Source organism: Pelodiscus sinensis, chromosome 11 (assembly GCF_049634645.1).
Source record: "Pelodiscus sinensis isolate JC-2024 chromosome 11, ASM4963464v1, whole genome shotgun sequence".
Taxonomy (NCBI): Eukaryota; Metazoa; Chordata; order Testudines; family Trionychidae; genus Pelodiscus; species Pelodiscus sinensis.
In genome coordinates this window covers 48754067-48781387 of record NC_134721.1, presented here as the reverse complement: position 1 = coordinate 48781387, position 27321 = coordinate 48754067, and the positions used below count along the sequence as shown (strand labels likewise).

At 38.6% G+C, this 27321-nt stretch overlaps 1 protein-coding gene and 1 long non-coding RNA gene across 8 annotated transcripts in view; both read left to right on the top strand.

The window, feature by feature from the left end:
- IQSEC1 (IQ motif and Sec7 domain ArfGEF 1) overlaps positions 1–27321 on the top strand; it is a 611669-nt gene that overhangs the window by 323853 nt on the left and 260495 nt on the right. For 4 of the 7 annotated variants that reach the window (XM_075939721.1, XM_075939719.1, XM_075939720.1 and 1 more), the window contains exon 3: positions 13149–13235. The exons of the other annotated variants lie outside the window; for them this stretch is intronic. In XM_075939721.1, coding sequence (XP_075795836.1) covers positions 13149–13235 — 87 coding nt within the window. The remainder of the gene's footprint in view (positions 1–13148; positions 13236–27321) is intronic. 7 annotated transcript variants of the gene reach the window in all.
- Positions 3526–12496, top strand: LOC142831003 (uncharacterized). The gene is made up of 2 exons (XR_012906587.1): positions 3526–11629; positions 11762–12496. It is a non-coding gene; the product is annotated as an uncharacterized LOC142831003 (long non-coding RNA).

Here is a 27321-nt window from a genome sequence, read left to right as displayed (position 1 = left end):
ATGGCACGAGACAAATGGCTTGGTCATTGTCTTCAGTCCATCCCCTCCAGGGTACCTAGAGTGGGCCGCTGTCGGCAGACAGGCTACTGGGCTAGATGGACCTTTGGTCTGACCCAGTATGACCATTCTTATGTTTTTATGTTGTAAGCTCAGGGCTCAGGGTCGAGGGTCTCACTGGACCACCTTGATTTTCATGCAAACCTGCTCCTGGGTGACCAGGCCAGCAGCTATCCTGCCATAGACGGCCACTTTCCTGTGCCTAGTGCGGAGGTCGTGGATGTTGGAGGCTTCCCCCCAAACCTGGATGAGGTCCACGATCTCCGCACTAGACCAGGTGGGCGCCCGCCTCTTGCGGCCCCGGGCAGGCTCCCGGGAGCCGCCAGCCTGGTCGTGGGAAGAGGTGGAGGGCTGGGTGGCAGCAGGTGGCTGGCTCGTGCCGTGCCAGGTGCAGGGTCTGCTGGCTGGGTGCTGGCAGGCTTGCACCTGGCACGGGCACCGTAGCCAGACCGTTCCCCTTTAAGGGCTCCGGGGCCGGGAGGGGGACAGAAGACCAACCCGGACCAACCCGGCAGCACCCCAGCTGCTCTGCCCCAGGCGTCCTGATTCAGCCGCTGCTGGTCAGTTTCAGCAGCAGCTGAATCAGGACGCCTGAGGCAGAGCAGCTGGGGTGCTGCTGGGTTGCTCCAGGAGCGCCGAGGAGCCGCGCTACTGGAGCAACCCAGCAGCACCCCAGCTGCTCTGCCCCAGGCGTACCCAAGTCAGCCGCTGCTGAAACTGACCAGCACTGACTACAGGAAGCCCGAGGCAGAGTTGCTCTGCCCCAGGCTTCCTGGAATCAGCCGCTGATCAGTTTCAGTAGCAGCTGACTTGGGGACGCCTGGGTTTCTTAAGTTGAATCTGTATGTAAGTCAGAACTGGCGTCCAGATTCAGCCGCGGTTGAAACTGATCGGTTTCTGCAGCGGCTGACGCCAGTTCTGACTTACATACAGATTCAACTTAAGAACAAACCTACAGTCCCTATCTTGTACGTAACCCGGGGACTGCCTGTACTTATATGCCACCTTCAATGGAATATGCAAAACTTGTACAACCATTTTCTCTCTATTTTAGTCAGTAGTACAGCATCTGAACATCATGCAACTTGTATGACTTGCAGAACTGAAGTCAATCAGACTGCTTGCAGGCTCCGACTCCTGAATCCTGGCAATCTATAAGCAGGGATCGCAATGCAGGATCAGAGTCTGTGGTTGACCCTATGTTTGATGTGGGAGGTAGTATCACTTCAAAGGCATATCTCTGCACACGTGTCTCCTAAAGTCAGTTTTGTAAAGCACCTATCACTGTAATATCCAAACATAAAAACAAAGTTTTAAAGTAGCAATAAAATGTTTATTGTCTTAATGTTAATACCAAGTAAAAATATGAAGCATGCGCTGTATCTGCACAAGATCTTAACCTCAACTTACTGACACACAGTACCTAGGGGTATGTCTACACTTGCTCCCTAGTCCGAATTAGGGATGTAAATGAAGCATACCAAAGTTGCTAATGATTAGCAACTTGATTAGCATATTCGCTTGATATTTGCATTCGGTCGCCATTTTAAAAATCCACTAGTCCGAATTAACTCACCGCATGTAGACCCGATATTCCGAAAGAAAGCCCTTCCTTCCGATTAACTGTTACTCTGAGGGAAGGGGTTTCTTTCAGAATACCGCGTCTACATGTGGCGAGTTAATTCGGGCTAGTGGATTTTTTAAATGGCGACTGGACACAAATATGCTAATCAAGCGCAGGATATTTAAATCCTGTGCTTCATTAGCAACTTCAGTATGCTACATTTGCATCCCTAGTTCAGACTAGGGAGCAAGTGTAGACATACCCTAGCTGATAGTATTTCCACGTGGACTATCCCACAACTCATAATGCTCTGCTCTGTGTTAATCAGAAACTGATCTAGAACATCCTGGGTTGAGAGAGATTCCCACTTCAACAGTTTTTCATTTCCAAAAATTGTAACATTTAGCAGCAGCTACCTGGCCTCAAGTATCTCTGTTGCCTGAGGAGGCTAACAGGTATTGTTGTAATAAAGAGAATTTTGCAAACGCCCTTCTCACTCTTTTATCCAGGGGGGTTATATTTCCAGTCTGTGGAGCAGCCTTGAACCAATCACTGGATGACAGCTTATAAGCTGCCCTCATCAGACTGTCCTCATATATATTTAATTTAATAATATGAACAGATGGCTATTATAGTGATTCATCAACAGAAGGAGACAGCGTGGCTATTGTCATTATGTGAGCACTGAGCATCTAGCTCTGAAACTGGGGTGAGGGCTGTCATTCGGAGCCAGGGTAGACACTGAACAAATTGTAAGAAGGTTGATTGACTCATCAGGTCTCTAAATTCAGGTCATTGCCCTTGGGAGTAGGCAGTGTAGATCCTGTTTCTACGGAGAAAACACAACGTCAAGTTTGTGCACAATCTGCACTGGTGCAATTGAAAAAAAGAGTTCAGAAGCAGCAGTGTTTCTCATTCTGGGCCACTATTAATTCAAATGAAAGCAAGCCACTGGGAAGAACATCAGAGAGGAAAAGACCATGTTTAATTAATAGCTCAACTGTAATTTTCTATATAAAAGAACTTTATTTGTCATCTTCCATAAAAATATTTTAACAGCACACGTCTGCCTGAAGAGCAAACAAGATGCCTATTTACATAGTGTACCTGTATTAACGTATGCTGTCAGCTGAATGGTGGAGTTCATATATTAACAAACCATGCTGGGTCAAAGGACATGCATTTATTCTTCATTTTGGGATAATAAATACTCAATCTGGAAGTATAGACTTTTGTTGAAGCAAGAGCCTAAAACTAATACTGTTTTGCTGGGCATGTCTCTCCTAGTTGTTGGTTAGCTTTGCTGTCTTACCAGTTGATATCATAGTATGTGACTATAAATTGACTTTTCAGTGAAGAGGGAATACGGTTTGCCTCCACAGATGCTGCTGTTACCATGGAGACAAAAGGACCAATGGCCTTTTTCTGCTTTGGACCGTACTACAGTGTTCATAGAGAGATGGTGTAATCTAAAACTACATCATTTGCTCCTGAAATAGCAAGCTGAATATCACATAAGGAAGCTTTTTTTTAATGTTGTAGACGAATAAAATATGGAGGTTTTCACTGAAAGCAGAAAGCAAAGATTGTGAAAACAGCACTGGTGGTTTATAGATTGGCTAATCCTTTTCCTTGGGAAAAACCTTTTGGCTTTGCAAAATATAACCCCTTACAGCCTGTGGGTTCATCTGATGCAGCGTTTGATGCTAGTTACATCACAGGCTCACTTTGCTGTGTTATTCTTCCGTGGTCAAGCTTGAATGAGCACGCAAAGGCAGTGAATGTAATTTTTTTTTACTTGTTACAAGAGTGACCTATTCTACCTCCAATTGCTTGAAACAAGAGGGGGGAAACAAACCCACAACACATTTAAGGATGGCTTGCAGAAGGTGTTATTTGTGAGTACCGTTTTCTTTTTCATCTGTCCTCTGGTCTCTGACATCTGCATTAAGGATTCCTGACCTCATATTTGAGGCAGAAATATGAGCAGTGATCAATTTCTTGCCATGAACCATTTTTTTGGGTGCTACCTCTTTGGCAATTTACCGATGTGCATTTTAGAATAGTACAGACAAGGGATGTTTTTAAAGCAACAGAAATAAAAGTAAAAAGTATTTTTTTAATGAAACACCTATTCTACAGATAGCAGCATAAGGAAAAATTAAATATATTGAACAGAAAAAAGGAGCGCAGAATTTTCATAATTGTCTGTCACAGGAATCGAAATATATCTTCCATCTTGTTTTAATGCTTTGTTCTATTAAAACATACACTGTCATTTAAATACACTACTTGTTCTAGGAAATGGTAAATCATCTTAGATAATGTGACCTCGATGATATACAAAATTCTCTCATTCTGTATATCATGAGTAATATATTTATATGTATATATGTGTGTGTATGTGTGTGTGTGTGTGTGTGTGTGTGTGTATATATATATATATATATATATAATGTTATTTTTGCATGCCCTAATGATGCAGTAAATGCTTGGGAATCGGTTCATATGATTTATGTAATATTAGAAAGAGCATTGCAGGCAACACAGCAGACATTTAATATTTCATTTGTTTAATGCAGTACAGCAGATCGTTGTGTGAGTTGTCACCTGTGGTTGAAGAGCTGGGTGCTTGTATACTTGTAGCCAAGAGTGAAGGATGTTAAAGTTTCCATAGTGCTTGTGACATCACACAATCTAAGTATGCATGGAAACTGCATCAGGCTATTTTATTCATGTGTGTTTTGAAGGATCGAATGGGCTTTGACTTTGACACTTGCTGTAAAACACATTGTAGTACCAATATATTATCTCACCTCAGCCCAAAATCAAAACAAAAAAATTACCCAGTTTTATTTGGTCTTTTACTTCTAACTCATAACAATTCACAAGGGCTGTGCCCACTACTTGCATTCATCATTTCCATTTAAAGATCTTCTCCTCTCAGGACTACATTTAATTTGATCAAAGCACCCTAATGTGAATTCCAGGACAGCTATTCCTCGCCTCGGTCTCAGCAATTTCAATAACATCCACTTCAAACCATCCACATTCTAGTATCTTTATTCATGATCAGTAAAATAAGCTATTCATGAATAAGGTGCTACTCAACATTTAATAAAGAATCTGACCTTAAATTTTCCTTCTCTGCGTGTGAGTGGCACATATGGTCGGTGAGAGAATCCATCTGAATATTCTAAAATTAAGCTGAGCTTGGATATGATGTGTTTGTTACACACAAGGAGGTTCAGATAAGAAAAATGAATTCACATAACTGGTTTTAGCTATTAATATAGATTTGCTTCTAAATGTTGGTGCGTATAACAAGTTAAAAAGGAAGAAATACTCTGCGCACCAGATTCCATTTGTGTATGGTTTGGGGTTTCTGGTTTTCAGTACTGTCTGTAATGGGATCGTGTTTGTTTTAGTGCATAACTTGTCTCAACTAGAAAGTCAGTGTGTGTGTAGATAATTTGTCCCTCCGTATGTAATGCAGATTTCTGTGGTAATTTATTCTTTACTTTGTCAGTTATTATAATAGTCAATTGCCCCACTATATAAGTAACTTTATATTGGTATATATTAAGAATGCAGATTTTGTAAGTTTTTGATGACTGCTTTGTTACTAATCTCATCGTGATTACTATTGCAACTGAGTTGGAGTTCATTTTTTTCCTCCATAAAAATATTGGAGGTCGTTCAGGATAAGTGAAGAGCATTTGTCTTGAACAATGGCATTGCTGTCTTGTTTTTAGAACCAAACGTCCATTTGTCTCCTTCCATTACTGCTTGTTTTTCTAATATTTCTCCCATGCATATGACAGCATTTACTGTAGGAAGGAAGGCCTGACCTGTCACTTCTTCTGCAACTGCAGTTTTAACTTGGTTAAGAGAAATTAGCCGCATGAAGAAATATCGTAAACCTAGGTATTTCTGAAATATTTTTCTGTGGTGTTATGTATTCATGATCTGTACACTTGTCTTTTTAATGGATAAGCTATTTCTTGTGGTAATATAGCAAATATCCATCACTGGTAAATTCAAACTAGGGGATATAAAAAATGTTAATTGACATGCAGTAGATATTATGGTTTCAAATAACACTCTAAATAAACATGTTCCATTTCCAAGATAGGTAACACAGCCATTCATAAAGTCTGGTTTCCCCTTTCAGAATACTACATTTGTAAATATCAAATGTAGGTGGACCCATTCCTTCTGCTCGGTCTTTTCAGATAAAAATCTATCTGAAATGTATGATTTAGTAAAATCTACTAGATTACTGTAGATAATGGAACATATGTCTTTCCACAGTGGTATTAGGAAGTAAGCTTTGCTGTGCTTGCAACAGTCTCTCCACATTATTGTGTTTTCTTCCTTTTTGAATAGTAGACTAGAATTTATCAGCCTTGTTGCTGGCATGTTTGGTTTCTATGTTGTTAGTATAGACTGAAACAATGTAAAAATACAAATGGAATGTATACAATATTTGCATGCAATAAAATCCCTAGTATTTTAGGAAATTCTGGTAGTATATTAATGAACATACTAAGATGTAGAACATATTAATTCTTGCTCCGTCATTTTCTCCTCTAACAGCATTTATTCTCCTTTTCCTATGCTACATTTATTTCTCTCTTGCTAGGGTCCTATATATAATTTTAGCTTTGAAACCACATCATTTAATTCTGGGATACAGTTTTGTATGAAAAAATCAATAGAAAATAATGTAATTTGTTCTGTAAATTGATTACTATAGAGCGACCTTTAAGAATAGATCTTCTTAATCAAACTTGTGAAGGGAATTAAATGCTCCAAAGTTGTAGGTAGCTACACATTGCTATTCTTAATTAAATTTGGTCTAATTAATTTCTTACAAACTGTGCTGTGGGTTGATATTTAAAGGCAACATCTCTCTCTCTATATATATATATTACAAGGTATTTTTATGTGTTTACTTGAAATAAATATTGTTTAGAAGAGCAGAGCTGCTTTTTATAATCATAATGTATAATTCAAGTGCTATACATCCTAGGGTGCTGTGAAATAGAATTCAAACTTCATGCTTACTGTGCTGGTAGAAATTTAAATGTTTTAATAAAGGCAATGGTCTTAGTCTCCCAGGAAAGCAAAGGATTTATTTTAGGACCATTTTGGTTAGAGTGTAGGAGCACTAAAAGCCTACTTACCGGTCCTTTTAAAAAGGCAATGATTTCTAGCTACTAACATTTGGGGAGGGAAAAAGAGGAGGAAGGGGGGAACTGATGTTAAAAAACCCCAAGCCTGTATTTGTTTTATATACTGTAACACTCTCACACAATATGGGTGTTTGACAATAGGGCAAAAATCATGTAGCCCTTAGCCCTTTCGTAGGCAAAATTACCACTGAATTCAATCGGGGGGTTGACTGCAAAGGACACAGTAAATACCACACGATTTAGCCCATATTCATGGAATTCGGTGGAATTATTTTTCTCTCTTCACTTTTTTTTTGTTATCCTCAAATGCTTTTAATTCTGCTTTAGGTTATAGGGCCACCATGCTCTTTTATACCAAAGAATTGAGCCACAACGTATGGCCGTGCTGCTTTTTTTTCTTTGAAGTCAAAATATCAAATTATAATATTTGTGTATCGTAGCCCTGCATCATTAAAGTGAGATCACAGGGGACGGTTTCTGATTCATTGCTCAAGGTAAACAGAAAGGAAGGCATGGAGTTACTTGCATTGACACTTACTTGCCACCAGATGTCTCATTCTCTTCCCACAAGTATAGGTCTGGACAGCTGTGTACTGAAAAGCTGCTTGTTAAACTAAAGAAATTAGAAGACTAAAACGCTATTGAGATATGACTGAGAAAATTATTGCTGGACAGAAAACAGAGCAACAAAAAGCTAAGTTAATAAAAAGGTTTTTGGGGGTAGATACAACATCCAAAGCTGAGTCAAACTGCAAAATATATTCTGGAAAAAGAGATCACACAGTGAAGGGGAGATCTGACTCCTTGCAGCCAAAACAATTACAGTTTGTCCTAGTAACCTTGAACAGCACACTGGGTGAAATTTGCCTCTGTGCAGAAGGCCAGCACAAAATTCGGAGTTAAATTGTGCTGGCCTTTTGCAGGCCTTTGCATTGAGTTGCAGGGATTTTCTGAGTATAGAGCAGTCCATTAATATATTGCCTACAGAAATATTGACATGTAAAAGATGTCCAAAAGCAGCTGATGGACTCAAATTCGGAAAAGTGGGGCACTCTTCCAGAACGAGTATCTTTGAAAGAATAACTTTCCCAGCCAGCTTTGGACTTTATGCTAAGTGTTAATGCTGTAGTACAGTACCAAGTACCTGAGTCACTCCCAGAGCATGTCTACACCACGCGGAAAATCAATGCTGCCGCGGTCATCCTCTAGGGTTCGATTTAGTAGGCATAGTATAGACCCACTAGCTCGAACTGAAAGAGTGTCCCTGTCAGTGCTTTATTCCTGCTCCTTACAAGGAGTAAGGGAAACCACCGGGAGTTTTTGATCCCGTTGGTCTCTCACGGTGTGGATGGTGCAGAAACATGACGTAAGATACAATGACTCAGCTATGTAATTTATGTAGCTGACGTTGCATATCTTACATCAACCTTCTGATGTAGCATAGACCAGGCCCCATGGTTTACTAGGCTTTTCATGGAATGAGACATTAAGCCAATGGTCTCTTTTACCCATATGTGATGGTTGATAATTTTGCTGGGGAAAAAATTGCATGCTATCATAATGATAATGATATAATTGTATTGGTTTTCTTATAGCACTTACAGCAGTAGTCATAATAATTACAAATAAAACATGCTTTCTAAGTGCAAGAAAAGGTAAAGAAGCAGCTGGATTTCTCACCCTGCTCTGAACATGTGCTTTTTATGTTTATATCCCTTCTGGAATTTGTCTGTCTTGATATTTGAATTAACCACTAAACAATCTCTGGAAAATGTATCCTAAACTTTTTCTCAAGTCCGAGCCATTCCTAGAGTTTTCTTACAGAGAACATGTTCTTTTTCACACTTTAATTAATGCTAACCAAAAAGCCACTCTCACTTGCCTCGTATCTCTGGTGGAGTAAACAGGCCAGACTTGCTGCAGTCTGTCGGCAAGAATCAGTTAGCATCTTCTTGCAGGGAACCAAACATGCTAGTAGAGCTCTTTGGCAAAAAGTACCTGTTACAAGAGGTAAGAAGAGGTTCAGTATTTTGCAGAGGAGGTTTACTATGAAAGTAAAGAGACATAGCTCATCGAAACATAAGCAATTTGTTGTATCCCAACATTTCAGAGACTACTAAACAAAGGAGCTTTCACACCAAACACTTTGGGATCTGAAGAGAGGGCATCGTATCATCTGCCTCTTGTTAAAGTTATGATGTTCTGTGAATCTGTTTCAGTTGTCCGTAGTTTGAAGTGAAGATTCTAGTACCAATATAAAAAGCAATGGTGAGAGTAGGCATCTCTGGTTAATGTCACAGTGAAATATGAAGGTATCCTACATGAGAATTCCTTTACAGTCAACATACTGGGAATTTATAGAGATGGGTTTGAACCAAGCCCCCAGATTTAAACCTTCTGCAAGCTCTGGCTAAGTCTCTAATTGTATCCATGCATTATGACATAGGCTCATCTCTTTTATAATTGATACTATTCTGAGAGGAAATATTTTTGCTACTTGGGAAGTCTGTTTGAAGGAGGGATCTGTAAAAGAATATAAATATTGTAGGTGACAAGCAAAGCTTTCTGTTCAAAGGAACCTTGGAAATGTGTGGAGACATGAAAGAAATTGATTAGAATGAAAAAGAATTGCATAGCACCCATCTTTTGGAATGTTACAGAAACATTTTAGAAAATGAAATTGGCAGGATAAGCATCTGCCAATCTTCAGGAATTATCCTGGGTCAGTGTTCTTCCTTGATGTCATTTTAGGCCTTACTTTTTAGAAACTGTTTCGCAGATTTATTTCTTCAAACATAAATTTATTTCAAAAGTCTATGGAAAGGATTGAATTACTGTAAAGTTTACATTTTTTCTGACTTACTTTTAAGTATTCAGGTGACTGTTACTCAGACTGCCATAAATGGAAATATACGGAGGGAAAAATAAATGCTACAGCAACTGGTCAAAGGCGTACAGGATCTGATTCTGATCTCACTTGTACCAAAGAAAATGGAGTTCCTTTGGATGACACTGAGGTCAGGGGCTCAGACTTATGCTCATGGTATCTGATCTCAGAATGAATTGGAATGGCCTCAGTCCTTCAGAACTAGAGATGGGTTTAAACCAAATGTTGGATCCAACAGGCCAGAACTTTGGGTGTGACTCAGAACTTCATGATAGCCTCTGTGGGTGTAAATGAATTTGAAACAAAAACATGGATCTAAACTGCCTGAGGCTTTGGAAAGTGAACATCTAAATGTGAACCTGAACACGGCAACTTGATTTCATCTGTAATTAAGATCCAGGATGTCTGAATTTAAACTCTTCAATTTGTTACTGTTTCATCTCAGTGCCGCTGATGGGAACTACCATAGTATCCTACGTCCAATTCAGCTGTTAAGTACCTCTTAACTCATATTTTATGTGGTTATTACCTGATGAACAGACAGCACCTATATGTTGTAGAGAATAACTGTATTTTGCCTTTTCAATGAACCTTTCATATGAGACTCTCAAAGCACTTAACAAATGTTATTCTGCCTCCAAAACCCCTTGAAATAGATGATTAATATTAATCCCATGTGCAGATGGGGAAACTGAAGCACAGTGAGAATAAGGAACAAACCTTGTCCATGCAGCATGGAGCAGGGGAAAGCCAAAGCAGAGACAAGTTCTTTTTTTAGGAGGTGAGGGAGTTAGGGTTTGTTTTTCTTTTCTACCAGAGTGTCAGCAAAAGCTGTTTATGGGTGAGCAGTGTGCAAAATCTGCACTAAGCAGAACAAAGTCCATATTCCTGCTCCCTTATTCCCAAGAGTAAGCTATTGGCAGGGTGGAGAATGCATATGTCAGAGATGACATTGTTCTAATGAGCACAAACTTCATGTGACGGGGACACTTGGCACACATGCCCTGCTTTTGTGTCCCTTTTTGGCCATGCCTTTGCTTCTAGATCAGAGGCATTTGATAGCCTTGTAGCAGTGCTCTCATCAATATGGGATCAGGCTCATACCTATATTGGGCATTACCTTTTACCTTTCAATTCTCTCTTCTCTCTGGGTACATCTACACTGCACTCTTATTTCAAAATAAGCTATTCCGGAGTAGTTATTCTGAAATAGCTTATTTCGAAATAGCACGTCTACGCTGCACGGAAGCCTCAAAGTTAGTCCGAGGCAGGCTTCCTTAATGTAGACGTGCTATCTCGATGTAGAGCCCCAGCAAGCACTGGGGAGGGATAATTTAGAATTGCCCTGGTAAGGGGCTATTTTGAAATAGCAGCAGTGGAGTGTCTACACAAGCTTTATTTCAAAATAGCTATTTCGGAATAGGCATTATTCCTCGTAGAATGACATTTTGGAATAGGCCGTCCATTATTTTGAAATTATTTTGAAATAATGGAATGGCTGTGTAGACGCTCACATTGTTATTTCAAAATAATGCTAGTTATCTCGAAGTAACGACGCAGTGTACACGGCACCCTCTCTCTCTCATATGCATCACAAATCAATATGTAGATTGTTCAGCCACTTAACTGCTGTGTCATTTAGGGCTTCAAGGTGTAGCAGTCCACCCTCCGATCTTTTAATTTTGCACTCCACCATGCATATGGCCATCTGTGTTGCTGCCCAACAGTCCAACTATAAAGATTGGACTTGCAAATGATATGTGCAAGACTTCCACTAATAAACCTGTAATTTACTTATAAAAATAGTATTTTGTGGTATGTTATTCCTTCTTTTTTATGTATCCCTTTTAATAACTATTTCCCCTAGGAATGTTACTCCCTGCCCCCATCACCACTTTGAAGCTCTCCACCCTCTTTTTCAATGTAAGTTGTTTGTGGAATACCTGCCAATGAACACCTGTATCATGATTGAAAGACATCCTCCCACAGCACTTGATTATTCTTCAGATACGTTCATGGTGCTTATTTGATGGATGTTTTTATTTCTTTCCCAAGGGTCAAGTTCTTTTAGGAGGGACCATCAATTGCCATCCTTAATCATGAAAAACTCACTCACCTTGGCCTTGCAGTTGCTGACACAACTGTTGGCAGCAGGGTTCAGAACGCTTTGACCTTCATCTTTAAAGGATTAGTGCCTGATTCCTTTCTTTCTGAAGAAAGACTGTGTGGCATTTTTCTGCTTAACTACTCCTTTTGATCTTATAAGAGGATGACCTCATAGGACTCTCTTTAAACACAGGAAGCTTTTTTTTTTTTTTTTTTTTTTTTTAAAGGCAATCATTTTGTGACACTCAGGAGAATGCTGTGAACAAAAGAAACGAAGGCCAGAAATTACTTGTATTAAACAAATCATAAGTAGTCTTTGTTTTCATTTTTTAAATAAATTGGAAGAAGAAAATCTCTTTAGCAGGCACATTTTCTTCACATAGATGCTGCAGGAGATATAAAATACTGGTTTGACTTTTTCATTATTTCTATCCAGTTTCCACAGAATGCTGTTTTCAGGAAATTTGGTTTGTTTGTTTTGTCACGCTATACTTAACTGCACTAAACCTTGTTTAATGCTTCCCTAGACAAATGCTAACTATTGAGGAGCACTGCTGTGCATCACTTGTAATTTGTTCATATTTTTTCGGCTGTGGCATTTGTATTGCCTTGTATCTTTCACTGTACTCATCCATAGTAGTAATAGTGGCAATAATAATTAATAAAAAGTTATGAAATGCAAAATGTTTGTTTTTATTATGAAACAAGGACTTAATTTGAACATGTGTCCATAATTAGTTTATATGTCTGATTTCAGGGACTTTTTCTTTGAACTCAAATGTCAACTCACATGCAGTAAGTTAAGTTATCAGACTTAAAGCAGTTTGGTGCAATTTATTTCTAGCAGCTGGGCCGTGAGCGTTTAAAGATATTATGTTTCTTTATTTACATATACATCTCATTCTCCTCCTCACGTTTGTAAGTATTGCTCTCATACAAATAGCAAGAAAACAGCTTGACTGGTGCAGAGTAATTCAGACATTTGAAATTTTGTATTTCTGCAGGAATTTTAACCCTTAACCTCCATTATCTTTGCTTCTGTCGTGTCACATGACAAGGCGAAGACATAAAGTCATAAATTAGCAGCTTTTTCTTGTTTTGTTCTTTGCAACAAAATTTTACTCGTTGCAATAATTCATTATAATCATTCTTGATGTTTACATAAGTTTGGGAGTATTTCCCTTTATTTTCTGGGAATCCGAGTTGATAGTTGTACTTCAAATTTCATTCAAACTTATGGAAAGTTTCAAGCATCCCTATTAGTACCTACCTTTCCCTTAAAAGCCCCTTTCTAGACACTTGGTGTTTTGACTTTGTGTTTTTCCTTGTGTCGTAGGTCTATAAATACTCTGCACCAGTTTTGCTGTCCAGCTCCATTGTACCATACCCAGCTAACTGTCCCTGCCACACACTCAGAGTACAGGTAAGAGTAGATATGGTCCACCCACCTGCTATTGTTAAAGAGAGATCTGGTTTTATAATCTTATCTGATAAAATGAGTCTCAATCTGATGTAAAGCATCACATAGCATTAGATAAAATCAAAATAGATGTTTTATTGAATACATTTTAAATCCTGTAGAATACTCCTTCATCTGTTGATTTCTCTCAAGCACTGCTGAATGAGAGAGAGAGTAAAGTTATCTTTATAAATTACAGAGGGCAAACCTCCCTAGATTCCCTGTGAGAAAGTAAAATAAATATTTCTAGAAATTGTGCTCACGAGACAAACGTATTAAGCCACTGAATTTTCCCCTTAACATCTAAGTTACAGTAATCAGCATGGTGTAGGAAAATGTGAACCTTTTTACCTCAGAATACTTTATTACTGGGTGTAAAATAAGTCACAGATCCGGCTCTCCTGCAAGATCCTGAGCACTCTCCATTCTTTTTTAATTCAGTTGAACTAGAGGGCATTCAGAACATCATAGGAGGCATGTGCAGGATCAGGCCCTGCATGGACTGAGCAGTGCACTACAGTACAGCTAGCCATTCCAGTTAGAGGTAGCACATGTGGATTTTCAAATTCTTTTAAAATCTAGGCAGCAAATATTATACACTCCCAACAGAAAATGTGTAGCAGCAGTGAGGGTGAGTCTACACTAGCCCCCTAGATCGATCTAGGGAGGTTAATGAGAGTGACTGGAATTGCAATTCAAACCAGGGATTTAAATATCCTGCGCTTGATTTGCATGTTCCCGGCCGGTCGCCATTTTAGAAATTGACTAGCCCAAAGTAACTGCCCGCATCTACACGCGGCAGTGAAACGGGATTCCGGAATAATGCCCTAAATTGAATTAGGTGGTATTCCTTGTGAAATGAGGTTTACCACTTAATTCGATTTAGGGCTTTATCCCATTTCACTGCTGCGTGTAGATGCGGGCAGTTATTTCGGGCAAGTCAATTTCTAAAATGGTGATTGGCCAGGAACATGCAAATCAAGCATGGGATATTTAAATCCCGGGATTGATTTTCAATTCCGGTCGCCCTCATTAGCCTCCCTAGATCGATCTGGGGGCTAGTGTAGACGTACCCTGAGTTACTGAAACACAATGGGACAAGTCATCCAAGGTGTTTAAACATATGGAAATTAAGATATTGTGCATGCTGTGAACAACTTGTCTTTTATTTAACTTCTCTTGTCAAATTAGCTAGTAATAATTGCCAGCTCATGAATAATACTTGTACCAAAATATTGGAAGTATGGTGCCGAAAAACCCTCTACATGGTAATAAGGAAAGTAAAAAACCAGCAATGAATCCTAAATCTGTAAATGCACAACAAGTTTAGTTATTTTTTCTATTTCCCGTGTTAGTTATCCTTGATCATTCATGCGTTGAATGCTTTCCATCTTTTACATTTTCAGTCTTCATCTATCTGTCCTCCTGTTGGCTTCCTTTCATCAGCAGTGTTTTCACTCCACATTTGGTAGTGGTAAATCTGCAATCTAGTTGTAAATGACAACTGTGTATCTCATCCTGTGCTGACAAGTGTCGTAACAATGAGTAGGTTTCCAAGCCTCATTTCTTCATGACTTTTTAATTTTCTTTTGTGTTAAATATAATTGCTCCAGAGAGGGAGCCCTGCCATCAGTCACTAGATAATACGACCACAAATGTTTTAGTTTCTTGACTATGTTTGAATAACTTTCTACATTCTAATATGGAGGCAGGGTTGCCTAGCAGATAGAGCACTGCACTGGGATTCTATTGGGTCATCTTACTTCCTCTCCTATTGATATGATTAGAATAATTTTTATATTGCAATCTTTTTAAATAATGTAAATCTATATCAAAAGAATGGTTAGTTTATTGATATTATATAGGAAGATACAGAATGCAGATTACTTGCTAGTGCTCAAAAATAATAAGAACATAAGAACGGCCGTAATAGGTCAGAACAAAGGTCGATCTAGCCCAGTATGCTGTCTGCCAACAGTGGCCAATGCCAGATGCCCCAGAGGGAGTGAACAGAACAGGTAATAATCAAGTGATCCCTGTCCTGTTACTCATTTCCAGCCTCTGACAAACAAAGGCTAGGAATATCCACCCTTCCCATCCTGCCTAATAGCCACTGATGGACCTAACCTCCATGAATTTATCTAGTTCTTTTTTGAACCCTGTTAAAAAAAACAGAGAGGTCTTCACAACATCCTCTGGCAAGGATGGCAGGTTGATTGTGCACTGCATGAAGAAAAACTTTCTATTGTTTGTTTTAAACCTGCTACCTATTAATTTCATTTGGTGACCCCTAGTTCTTATGCTATGGGAACAAGTAAATAACTTTTCTTTATTTACTTTCTCCATACCACTCAGGATTTTATAGACCGCTATCGTATCCCCCGTTACTCTCTTCTTTTCTAAGGCTACGTCTAGACTGCAGGCCTCTTTTGAAAGAGGCTTTTTCAAAAGATACTTTCAAGAAAGCCTCTTTCAAAAAAGAGTGTCTAGACTACAACCAGTACTTTTGAAAAAGGCAGTCTGGAAGCTCTCTTTCGAAAAAGCACAGTTTGCACTACATAGCGCCTGTTTTGAAAGAGCATTTTTTAATCACTCTTCATATGTCACTCGTTCCAATCCCCTAATCATTTTGTTGTCCTTTTCTGAACTTTTTCCAATACCATTATATCTTTTTTGAGATGAGGTGACCACATCTGTCCGTAGTATTCAAGATGTGGGCGTACCATGGATTTATATAGCGGCAAGAAGATATTCTCCATCTTATTCTCCATCCCTTTTTCTTATAACATGTACATTTTAGAATTGTGGGGGATGGGATATTCAAAACCACTCACTGTTAACATAAGTCTGTTCCCACCGAAAACATGGGGGCTGTGTCTACATTGGCACCCTTTTCCAGAAAAGGGATGCTAATGAGACACTTCGGAATTGCAAATGCCACGGGGATTTAAATTTTCCCTGCAGCATTTGCATGAACATGGCTGCCGCTTTTTTCCGGCTCGGGGCTTTGCCGGAAAAAAGCGCCAGTCTAGACAGGGATCTTACGGAAAATAAAGCCTTTTCCGGAAGATCTCTTATTCCTCTTAAAATCAGGAATAAGGGATCTTCCGGAAAAGGCTTTATTTTCCGAAAGATCCCTGTCTAGACTGGCGCTTTTTCCCGGCAAAGCCCCGAGCCGGAAAAAAGCGGCAGCCATGTTCATGCAAATGCCGCAGGGAAAATTTAAATCCCCGCAGCATTTGCAATTCCGAAGTGTCTCATTAGCATCCCTTTTCCGGAAAAGGGTGCTAATGTAGACACAGCCGGGGTCAGACTCTCAGACTCTATGTAAATTATCATAGTTCAGCGGAAGTCAAGTTTTGACAATTTTTACTAGCTGATGATGTGACTCATAGACTCATAGACTTTAAGGTCAGAAGGGACCATTATGATCATCTAGTCTGACCCCCTGCACAGTGCAGGCCACAAAATCTCACCCACCCCTCTTAGAATAATCCTAATCCTTGTGGCCCAAGGATTTTACAGAATTAGAGTTGTGACAAACTCTGAGTACTTGTTACAGCACTAAAAGCCAGGTTGACTCTTTGTGTGCAGAGGAGTTACTTCGTGGCACAGGAAGAAAGCAATTTCTCCATTCTGTCCTGATCCTGCCATGAAAAATAAATCAATGTGGAGGTTAGAGTGAATGGAGCTTTGCCTACCCTCTCAACATGCTGCCCAGGGTTCTTCCTTGGCATGTGGAACTCTGTACCACCCTCCACACAGGCCTAGTAGCAGCATTTCAATTGATTCCAAGTAGAACTGGACAAAAATGTTCGGTCAAACAGCTTTTTTGCAGAAAAGTGCAGTTTTGGGTTGACCAAAATGCAAATTCAGCTTGAATTCAATGAATACTTTCAAATGAAAAAAGGGAGAAGGCAAAAAGCTGAAAAAAGAATTTCAGCGTGTCAATTCAACATTATTAAAACAAACTGTTGTGTCTTTCCATTTCGAAGGACTTATCATTTTGAAATGTAGATAGATTTTTTTTTAAGTTTTAAAAAACACTCAAACACAAAATGAATGAAAGAGAAAAGAATTGTTTTGGGTCAAATGAAACATTTTGTTTCATCTAAATTTCCTCCCCACCCGCCCATATAATTCAGCAAGAAAAAACATGGGAGTCTCTCTATTGACTTTAAAATGCAGGACAATGTAGCACTTTAAAGACTAACAAGATGGTTTATTAGATGATGAGCTTTCGTGGGCCAGACCCACTTCCTCAGATCAAAAGGAAGTGGGTCTGGCCCACGAAAGCTCATCATCTAATAAACCATCTTGTTAGTCTTTAAAGTGCTACATTGTCCTGCATTTTGCTTCAACTACCCCAGACTAACACGGCTACATTTCTATCACTATTCTATTGACTTTGATTTCTATCTGCTTCAGTTTAACTATCCAATCCTCAGATACTTACTTACTGATGCTCTGTCTCCCACCCACCCCCTTTTTCTTCCCTCCCCTCTCCCCTTCCCCTCTCCTGTTTATTTTGGGTGTACATATCCCAAATTCATAACTCCAGTCATCTGAAGAAGTGGGCTATGCCGACGAAAGCTCATGATACCATCTACATGCTTTGTTAGTCTATAAAGTGCTACCAGACCATTTGATGTTTTTTCTGTAACAGACTAACTCGGCTACCCCCTGAAGCTTCTGAAAATTTTCTGTTTCTGATCAACATGAAACAATTTTTTTTCAGATTTTTCAATTCAAGCCCTGAATTGAAAAATCACCTAGTAGTTTATTGCTAAATCCAAAGTTATCTGAGACTTGAATTAAGGGCTGAATTTGGTATCCTTTCATTGTGAGTAAGGATATCAGAGTCTGGCCCTAAATAATTAGTTGTCGTTGTAGATGTTGCTTCCGGATATATGAAATTATAATTTAATATCCATATAAATACAGTTGATTCAATGAATAACATGCAAACTGCAGCTCTGATCTTGTAAATGCTCTTTGTGTGGTACTCCCATTGATGATAGCGAAAGCTCAGCCTGTAGAACAGTTACAAATTGGGCCCTACATTTGCATATATTTTAATAACATTTAGTGTAAACTTAAATCTTTCCATTTTTGTTAATAATACAAACCATTGGAAAGAAAATAAAATTTAAGAATGGATGCTTCATTCTAATTTTATGTTTTCAGCTTTATTTAGAAAATACTCAAAGGGATTAATTATAGCCCAGAAGTAAAAGTTAATTTTCTTAGTGAAAGCGAAACAAGTAATGAGTGCACTGCAGTGAAATCTGGAGCATCTCTGATTTGCCGTTAGCTAATTGCTGGATATTTTATTCATTCCAGCAGTTTTATTTCTAGCCAAAATTATCCTTGGCAACACTTTTGAATTGTTAATAAGAAAATAATGCATTTTTAATAACTGTAACTAGTACAGTCATTCCTTTCTTGCACATTTTTACATTATTCAATGTATAATTCAATATGTTTCTTAAATTTTTGTAATATGGAGAAAGCACAGTAAGCTAATACATGATGCCAACTTCAACCCATTGCTTGTCCCATTGTGTTCAGATTTGCCTCTATACCTTGCATCTTTGTCCTTTTTTTAATGCATTCTAAGAAACAGATTGTAAGCGGAATACAGTTTTAATAGTTAGCTTAAGCAATCTGGTATTCACTAGTAGCAGCAATCATTTTAGTCAGAGGATGGGGGAGAGGTTTAAACCAGATACCCCCTACAGTTAAGAGAATACACTTTCCATAGAAACCAGCCCCAGGTCCATCAGTGATTATGTAAATTTGAGTGTAAATGGCAAAGTACTACATTCTCCTAGATCCTTATTTAGCTAAGAAGCATTAGAATTTACTCACTATGCCCTGGTCTACACTACACATTTATTTTGATATGACTTCATCACTCCAGGTTCTGGAAAATCTAGACCCTTGAGTGACTGAGTTACACCAACCTAACTCTTGGTATGCTGTGCCAATAAGAAGGCTTCTTTCGTTGATATAGCTACCGCTTCATGGGGAGGCAAAATACCTATGTTGAAAGGAGAACCTCTCCCCTTGGTATAAGTAGCGCTTTCACTAATCAAACAGTGTGAATGGCAGGGAAATCAAATAACAGAGGGTTTTAAATAATGCAGTCTACCCCTTTATTGAAAGAGAACACGCTTTTCCCAACATTACAAGAGATATTTCAAATTCAGCCCTGCAGTAAGCAGGTTTCAATTGGGAACTGAGCACACTACACCCGTGCAAACTGTGGTCTCCAGTTGTAAGTTGCATTCATTTTGTACACCTGCTGGCTGTAAAATTGCTGCATGTTCATTTGCCATTCAACTTATATAACTATTTGCACCATCACTGAATTTGCTCCAAGTCTGTTGATGCAATTACTTACTGCACATGTATTGCTCAGGGTTCTCAGGCTTCTGTACATATGATCAGTACTGAAGTGGTGATGGTTGACTGCAAATAGAAGGCTAAATGGGAGGAAGAGAGAGTGTGTTTGGAAAATATACATGTATACACATATTGTGCACGTGTGTATATAAGCATGTATGTATTAGAACAGCTGGACAGATTTGTTTAACATTTGTGCTTGAAAGACATTAAAATAATTTTGAAAGGCTGAATTCCGTTGGATCAAATCTGTTTCTTCATATGAATATGATTTCTTTGTTTTGTTGTGCATGAAATAACAGCTCCGAACCATACTTCTCCATCTGCTCTTCTCCACTGTCATTACTGACATTTTCAAGCTAGATGTTTTATCATGTCCAAAGATGATTTAAAAAATCTTGAAACTGGAGATTTTTTCTTTTCTTTTTCTTCCCCAGTGGTGCCTGTGAAAACAAAAAGATATTGCAAAGGATGTTATAGTACCAAAGAAATCCCATCATTTTCTTGCACTCTCTGCCTGCTTAATGTTTAATCAGCACCTCTGTGAGGTAAAATTATTCTTCTGACAATTCTGAACTTATTTTGAAATTCAGTACAGAATTTTTCAGTTTTAACCAGCATTGTTGGCTAAGGTAATAAACTGCTGCATCAAAAATAGCAGAAGGATTGATCGTGTCATCCTTTTTGCCTGTGCCAGTGGTAATCAGTGTAGCCAAATATTATAGTAATAGATAGTAAACATGGAAATCCACCTCCCCCCTGCCCCATAATAAACCAAATGCCTAGCTGCTAGACGTTGATGTAGCAGGTTTCTCTTTCATGATCAGTTTTCCCAAGAGTTCTCTGAAATATTTGCATAGACAGCACAGTCAGGGAAATACTCATTTTTGTTAGGTTCCCGCAAGTGAACAATTATTTTTTGCCATTTAAAATGACTTTTTCTACCCTTAGATTCATCTACCCTTAGGGTACGTCTAGACTACAGGCTTTTGTCGACAGAAGTTTTGTCGACAGTATCTGTCGACAAAACTTCTGTCAACATAGAGCGTCTAGACACATTCAGTTCTGTCGACAAAGCAAGCTGCTTTGTCGACAGAACTCCGTAGTCTGGACGCAGTGTTACAGGCAATAACACCTTCTGTCGACAGAACTCTGTCGACAGAAGGTGTTATGCCTCGTAAAATGAGGTATACCAGCGTCGACAAAACTGCTGAGTTCTGTCGACGTTATGTTGACAGAACTCAGCGGTAGTGTAGACGCTGGTATAGTTTTGTCGACAAAAGTCCACTTTTGTCGACAAAACTCAGTAGTCTAGACACACCCTATGATTCAGAAGCACAGTATATCCTGGTCTCAGAGAAAATACCCCAAACTCCTCTGTAAAATCTCACATAGAAATGTCTTTTGTCCCTAAAATGGACTTTCTTTCTGGGAATGCCCCAACTCCATAGTCCACCATTGTCCTAAGATGGTTTTCCAACCAAAAGGCCATCATGAGTACAGATATAATTCAGGAAACTGTATTGCACAAAATGCAGTGAATGACTAAAAATGACAACTTAATGAGGTTTCACAAAACATCAAAAGTTGTTCTGAAGGTATCCCAACAGAACAGCAATTTTTTCTATGACTATTTAAATGTTGTGATTTTTCTTGTTTAAAATTCCATGTAAATGTCAGACCATATTATTTCAAACTGATCGGAATGATAACAATGACATGACTGGAGCAAACTGGAGCAGACATTCATAACTTTGATGGCTCCCAAGAGAAATATAGCAATTCCAGACGGAGAACTGAAGGATCAATCAAACAACATATTCTGTAGTAAGAGATTTTAATGCCAGTAAAGTACAATTTTCATTCTGTTTGAATTCCTAAGTTGCACAGGAAAGCTGGTGTAAAAAAAGAATAATACTTGTAATTTCTCCACCTTCTGACCTACACGATCTAGATATGGAAAAACTCTATCTGCACATTCATAGCTTATATACTATTAAAAGCTAATGATAGGTTGTCATAAGAGCTGCTCTCTGTCTTTAGATTTCCTTGTTTTCCTTCCTTCATTGTATTCCTTTCCATCCTTCTTTAGCCTGCTATATAGTTAAAGAAAATGGTCACTGATGGTGGTGTTACTGATAAAGAAGTGACATCGTGCAAGCTTCCTGATAAACCGGCATCCCTTCCTCTACTTCCTCCCACCATAGAGTACAATATAGCATTACAGATGTAGGTATTCCAAGTTGCTTTTGTAATTTAACACCTATGTAACTTCTGATTTGTAGCACTATTCATGATGCTGGCAACTCTGAAGACAGAGTTCTACCTAGCTTAAAACACACAAAAAGGAGTACAGCCTATCTGTAAGAAATACTTCTACATGTAAATCCCCATGTGAAAAAAATTATGCTTCCTCTCCTATATTTTAAATTAAATGTGTTTGGAAGTTGTCATGGAGTCTTTCTCTTTGATCAGTTAAAAACAAGGATCTTTCTCCCTATAGCAAAGGGGTGAGTCTGATGAGCCCAGTGAATTGTACACTGTGAATATTTGAAATCATTTTTTTCTAGTGGAAATAATAGAAATAACCCAACTTCCAAAAAATAGTGAGGCACTTGGATACTTCAAACAGTATTTGCTACCCTAAACATTAACCTGGGTTTGTATTTTGAGTATTGCATGAAATCTACTATCATTGAGGCCCATAACTTAGCACCATGTATGTTCTCATAAAGAGTCTTATAAGCAGTATACGTAGGCTACTTTTCATTGCTTACAGATGGGCTGTACAGTTGTTAAATATTGTAGCTGAATTCTCCTAATGTTGTTCCCTTGTGATTCTGTTCCCCTCTCTCTCTCTTTCTCTCTCTCTCTCTCCTCCTTTTTGCCCGCCTTGGCAGGGAAGATAATATTCTCCACCAGTTCTGTTGTCCACCTTCTGGTTCTAGTAGTCCATCCTCAAGATAACAGAGAAGCTCTGGGTCACTAAGCGGGCAGTCAGAGTGCCACATCTGTATATTCCATCTCCCTCCTCTTCTTCCTCTTGCTGGTGTGTATGGGACCAATACTAACATGCATGGCGACACTAAAGATTCTGGTTCATATCGAATTTAAATTTACTCAGAATGCCTGATAACTTCCTCTCTGCGCTTTCTTCTCCAAGCTTCCACTGCTCATTTTTCCTGTGTCAAGTGCTTAAAATGCATATGGAGTGTAAACAAAAATGTAAAATGCACAATATATTTTGAACCAAAATAAACAGTGCCATAAATCTCCCAGAGTACTGCGCATTTTGTTTTCGCATGCAATCATAATGATTTCTTATAGGCAGTAGATGTGCTATCTAATGTGATTTATTTTCTTTCAAATAGATATTTGTTTTTGTCTAATGTGTATTGCATTGAGCCTTTTGGAAGAGTTCTCAATGCATATTTCATAGTTCAGATCCAAATCTGAATATGATCACTGTTTAGGGATGTTTGAATCTAGGGTATAGGTTCAACAGCTTTTCTGTTACTATAGGTGTTGTCTGACTATTCCAGTAATTTGGCCAGATGGATACTATAACTGCCGAACCATTCACCTAGGCTTTAACAGCTGAACTTCTCAGTGTTTTGTAACTGTCTGTAAATCTACCAGTTGTGTATTTAAATATGTTTATGAAACAGTCATATTTTCTATTAGGCATTAATAAACACACCTAACTCAATAGCATTCTCTCTAAGCTATATACAGTCAAATCTGCAGATATCCACTTTATATCCCTAGGTATCCGCAACTGCAGATGTCAGTGGAGATATCTGTGGCTCATGGGAAGGCCCGTAGATGGTTATGTAGCTCCCACTAAAGTGAATGTGAACTGCCCATTCAGGAGCCCATAATGCCTGCAGCCTACCAGGTGCTTGGTAAGCAGAAAAGAGGGAAACAACTAGAACATACCATTTGCAGAATGACCATTCGAGGACTGCAGCTGTTTGGCAGTGCTGAATTTAAAGCACCAGACTTAGAAGGGCATTCTGGGAAATTAAGGTCCTGTAATAGAGCAACTCCGCATCTGGGGATTGAGTGCATCTCAATTGCATGTGGTTCCCAGTTATTAGAGAGCAGAAAATCACTGAAGAAATTGATCCTAGGAGAGAGACTACTTCTGGTGCTGGGTCTATCACACCCCAAGATACAATTCTAAAGGATATGAATGATTTGGGGGTTTATTTATTGTATTTTATTTATTTAAATATTTTTATCCTGCCTTTTCTATTTAAAATATTCAATATGGAATTAAAGGTGAGATGGTGGGAAAGGCTTGCAAAAGAATGGATCTCCTTTAGAGATAGCTATAACACAGGATGAAAATGATCAGGGAGAGAAGCAGACTAAGATAAGGCCAGGTAAAAGTAGTCATATTCTTCTCTTGTTCGACACTATGAACAATTCAAGGTGCAGTAATGGCCCAAAACGTGCCTGTGTGGCATGTGAATCTGTGCATTTGGAGGACAGAAAATAAGGAGCTTGCTCTTTGGAGTACTTGTTGACTGTTCCTCAATTTTTCTTCCAGTTACCCCATATAGCACTGCACGTTAGATTATTCTTTTACTTACCTGGGCCATGGTCACAAAGTTAAGTGTATCACATACCTGGGGAAGAATTTGGTCCTTGAAGAATGCAAACCCTGATACTGTTTGTGCATTTATAAGAGGTTCTACGCTACCCTCAATCTCTCTGTGCAGATTGAAAGCACTATATGGTTTGAGCCTACATTCTGAAGATTGACTATATCTGTTCCTTGTAATTCCCAATCATACGGAATTGCAGTGGAATTAATGAGCATTCCTTCTCTATGAGGAATTTGCAGGTCATACGTGGAGAAATTGTTGTTTTAAAGGATTTCATCTTTTTGTCACAGACATCTCGGTGTTCTCATGTTTACCGTGTAGGCAGAGTAGAACATTAAAATGTCTGGATGTGTCTGACATTTTCTTAGCCTTTTATCTCGTCCTTAATTAGGCAGGAATTTCTCACAGCCTTGTTACACTTGGCTAGAAACAGTAGGGATTTGTGTTATTTTGACTTGTTTATCTCCGTCACTAACGTAAACAATAATTACTTCTCTCCATTCAGTGTACTGATCTGAAGCACAGTAATTATACTCTTCCCCAGGAAGGGATTTGTGGGATTTTTCAACTGCGATTTATTTATTTATTTATTTATTTAGAGAATAGAGGAATGATTTATATACATGAGGCCCAAAGCTTTCATTATGGGTTCCAGTCCTTTTGCAATGAAGAGAAAGCATCTTCCTCAATGTAGTTAGAGTTAATACTACCTCTCGCGAGAAAAGGCAGAACAAGACAGATCTATGCTGGAACATGATCCTTTGGTGGTGTTTACATTTTGCCCTTTCCAGTTTCAGGCAACAATTGTGCCCTTGAAAATTGTGTGGCATACAAAATACTCAAGTCGGTTAACTATGCTGTCTTCAAATCATGCATTGTTCTGCACCAGAAAGCTGACTGCCCCTGATGAGGTGAAAGATATGAAGAAGTAGACATTTTGCTTTTTAAATAAATTATGGGTAGCTAAATAAAATATGCTGTATATCTCAGGCTTCAGCACAGGAACTGGGTCGAAATCTTTTCTAGTTAACCCATGCAAGTTTTAAGCAGATGCCCTATGTCATACAACGAAAGGGAAGGGCTGTGCTGAAAACTGTCTTTCCCTTCCGTTTTCTATATACTTTCTGCAAATTTTAATAGTTGGGAGTGTGGAGAATGTCTCTCCATGTGCATGAATGAATTGTTCAACAAATGATCATAACACATACACCTTTGATATGGAAGGCTGGGGGGAAACCGTTTAGCTGCTGTTCTTATACTCTATTCACTCCCTTTGTGTGAATGCATTCCAAAGTGCCCCTGCATTAAGGATTGAAGAGGACTGCTGCTTGGGTGGTTTCACATAGAAAATGTTTGATACCAATTTGCGAGTACAAATTGCAGATCTTTTAATTTAAGATCTGGCTCATTTTTATTTTCCCACTTTGAATACAGGGGCTTCTTTTGTGATCACATTAAGCTTTTAACCATGCTTCTTTTTTGCATGGGCTTGGCTGCAGTGAACATACATCAGAGAGCCTTTCGTATTTTGTATGCATTGCAACTGCTGCTTGCTTTCAGTTTCTCTGATTGTAACTGAAAACAATTTCCATACTTGTATTGCATGTTTGAACAGCATGGACTTTATATGTCACTAGATGGAGCATATAGCAGTACAAGCCATGACAAACTGAAAAACCTATGTACCAAAAATAGACTGTAACTTAAAATAACAGTCATTATTTGGGAAAATCTAAATGTTGTATAACTAAACACTATATGACAATAAGAATTAAGTCACTGCAAATTTTATTAAAATGGAAACATTGTTGGCAGAAGCAGTTCCATATATACCTCGACAGAGATTCAGTTCGTTTTAAAATTTTCCAAGATTTTATCTAATCAAGGTTCACAAAAGATAAGTGGTTCAATTTCATCATGATGAGACAATTCCTTACTTGAAATAGATATGTGGAAATGACCTGTAATTCCAACACATGGCACTTAAAATGTAAGTTATGATCACTATCTGTATTTAAGTATCAGAGGGGTAGCCGTGTCTGCAAAAACAATAACGAGTCCTGTGGCACCTTAAAGGCGAACAGATTTATTTGGGCATAAGGTTCCGTGTGTAAAAGCCAGTTCATCAGATGCATTTTAAGTAGATCATAGAAACCCCAATTAGGGAGTGGGGTCTGATTTGTTCTGAGCACTATCTATGCATGTTACAGACAATGTCCCTGTCCTAAAGAACTTTCAGTCTATGTAAATCAGGTTGATTAAAGCTGTGGAGTGTATTGCTGACATGACATTGTCACTCCAGTGTATACACAGATTAAACAGTTGCACGTCTGATTCAATTGTTCAGTGTTTTGAAAATTGTTATTTAATGCTTCATACCCTCATATTACGTTCAAATGCTCATTTTGGGGAGCGTGCTTTTAATCTTTTTAATGTTAACCTTTGCTTTTAATCTTTTCATTACAAATGCTGAAATTGTTTAGGAAATATGTTTGCAGAGTAGAGAAGCACTTGGGCATGATAAATTACTATAAATCACTGTAATAAAAATACAAAATGCACTTTTTATTTGCTATCAGATTTGTAAATATGCATATTCTAATCAAGAATAATTTTATGACCCTAAAATTTCTGCAAATGGTTGCTAGAGGGAGCTCTGGGACAGTGTATTTCAGAGCTTTCGCAGTATTTACTCATTATGCGCTACTCTCTTTTGAAAGCACGAATCACAGATTCACATAGGAGTGGCATGTTGACAAAATGTGCACTAAGCCCCATAAACTTTTCTTTGCTGAATATTAACACTCTGTGTTAGTTTTTTAATATTACTGACTGTAAACATTTCGCAGTCATGACAGCTGTCATTGTTAGCCAGCTATGTATGGCTCTCTTCCCTATTAAGATAATATCGAATTTATCCTTAGGAAAGTGATAATACAAATACTTAGATGGAATCTGCTTGACAATTGTACTAGGCATATTCTTCTGGGTAGATATAGTGGCAAGATATGAAACAAATATTTTGGACC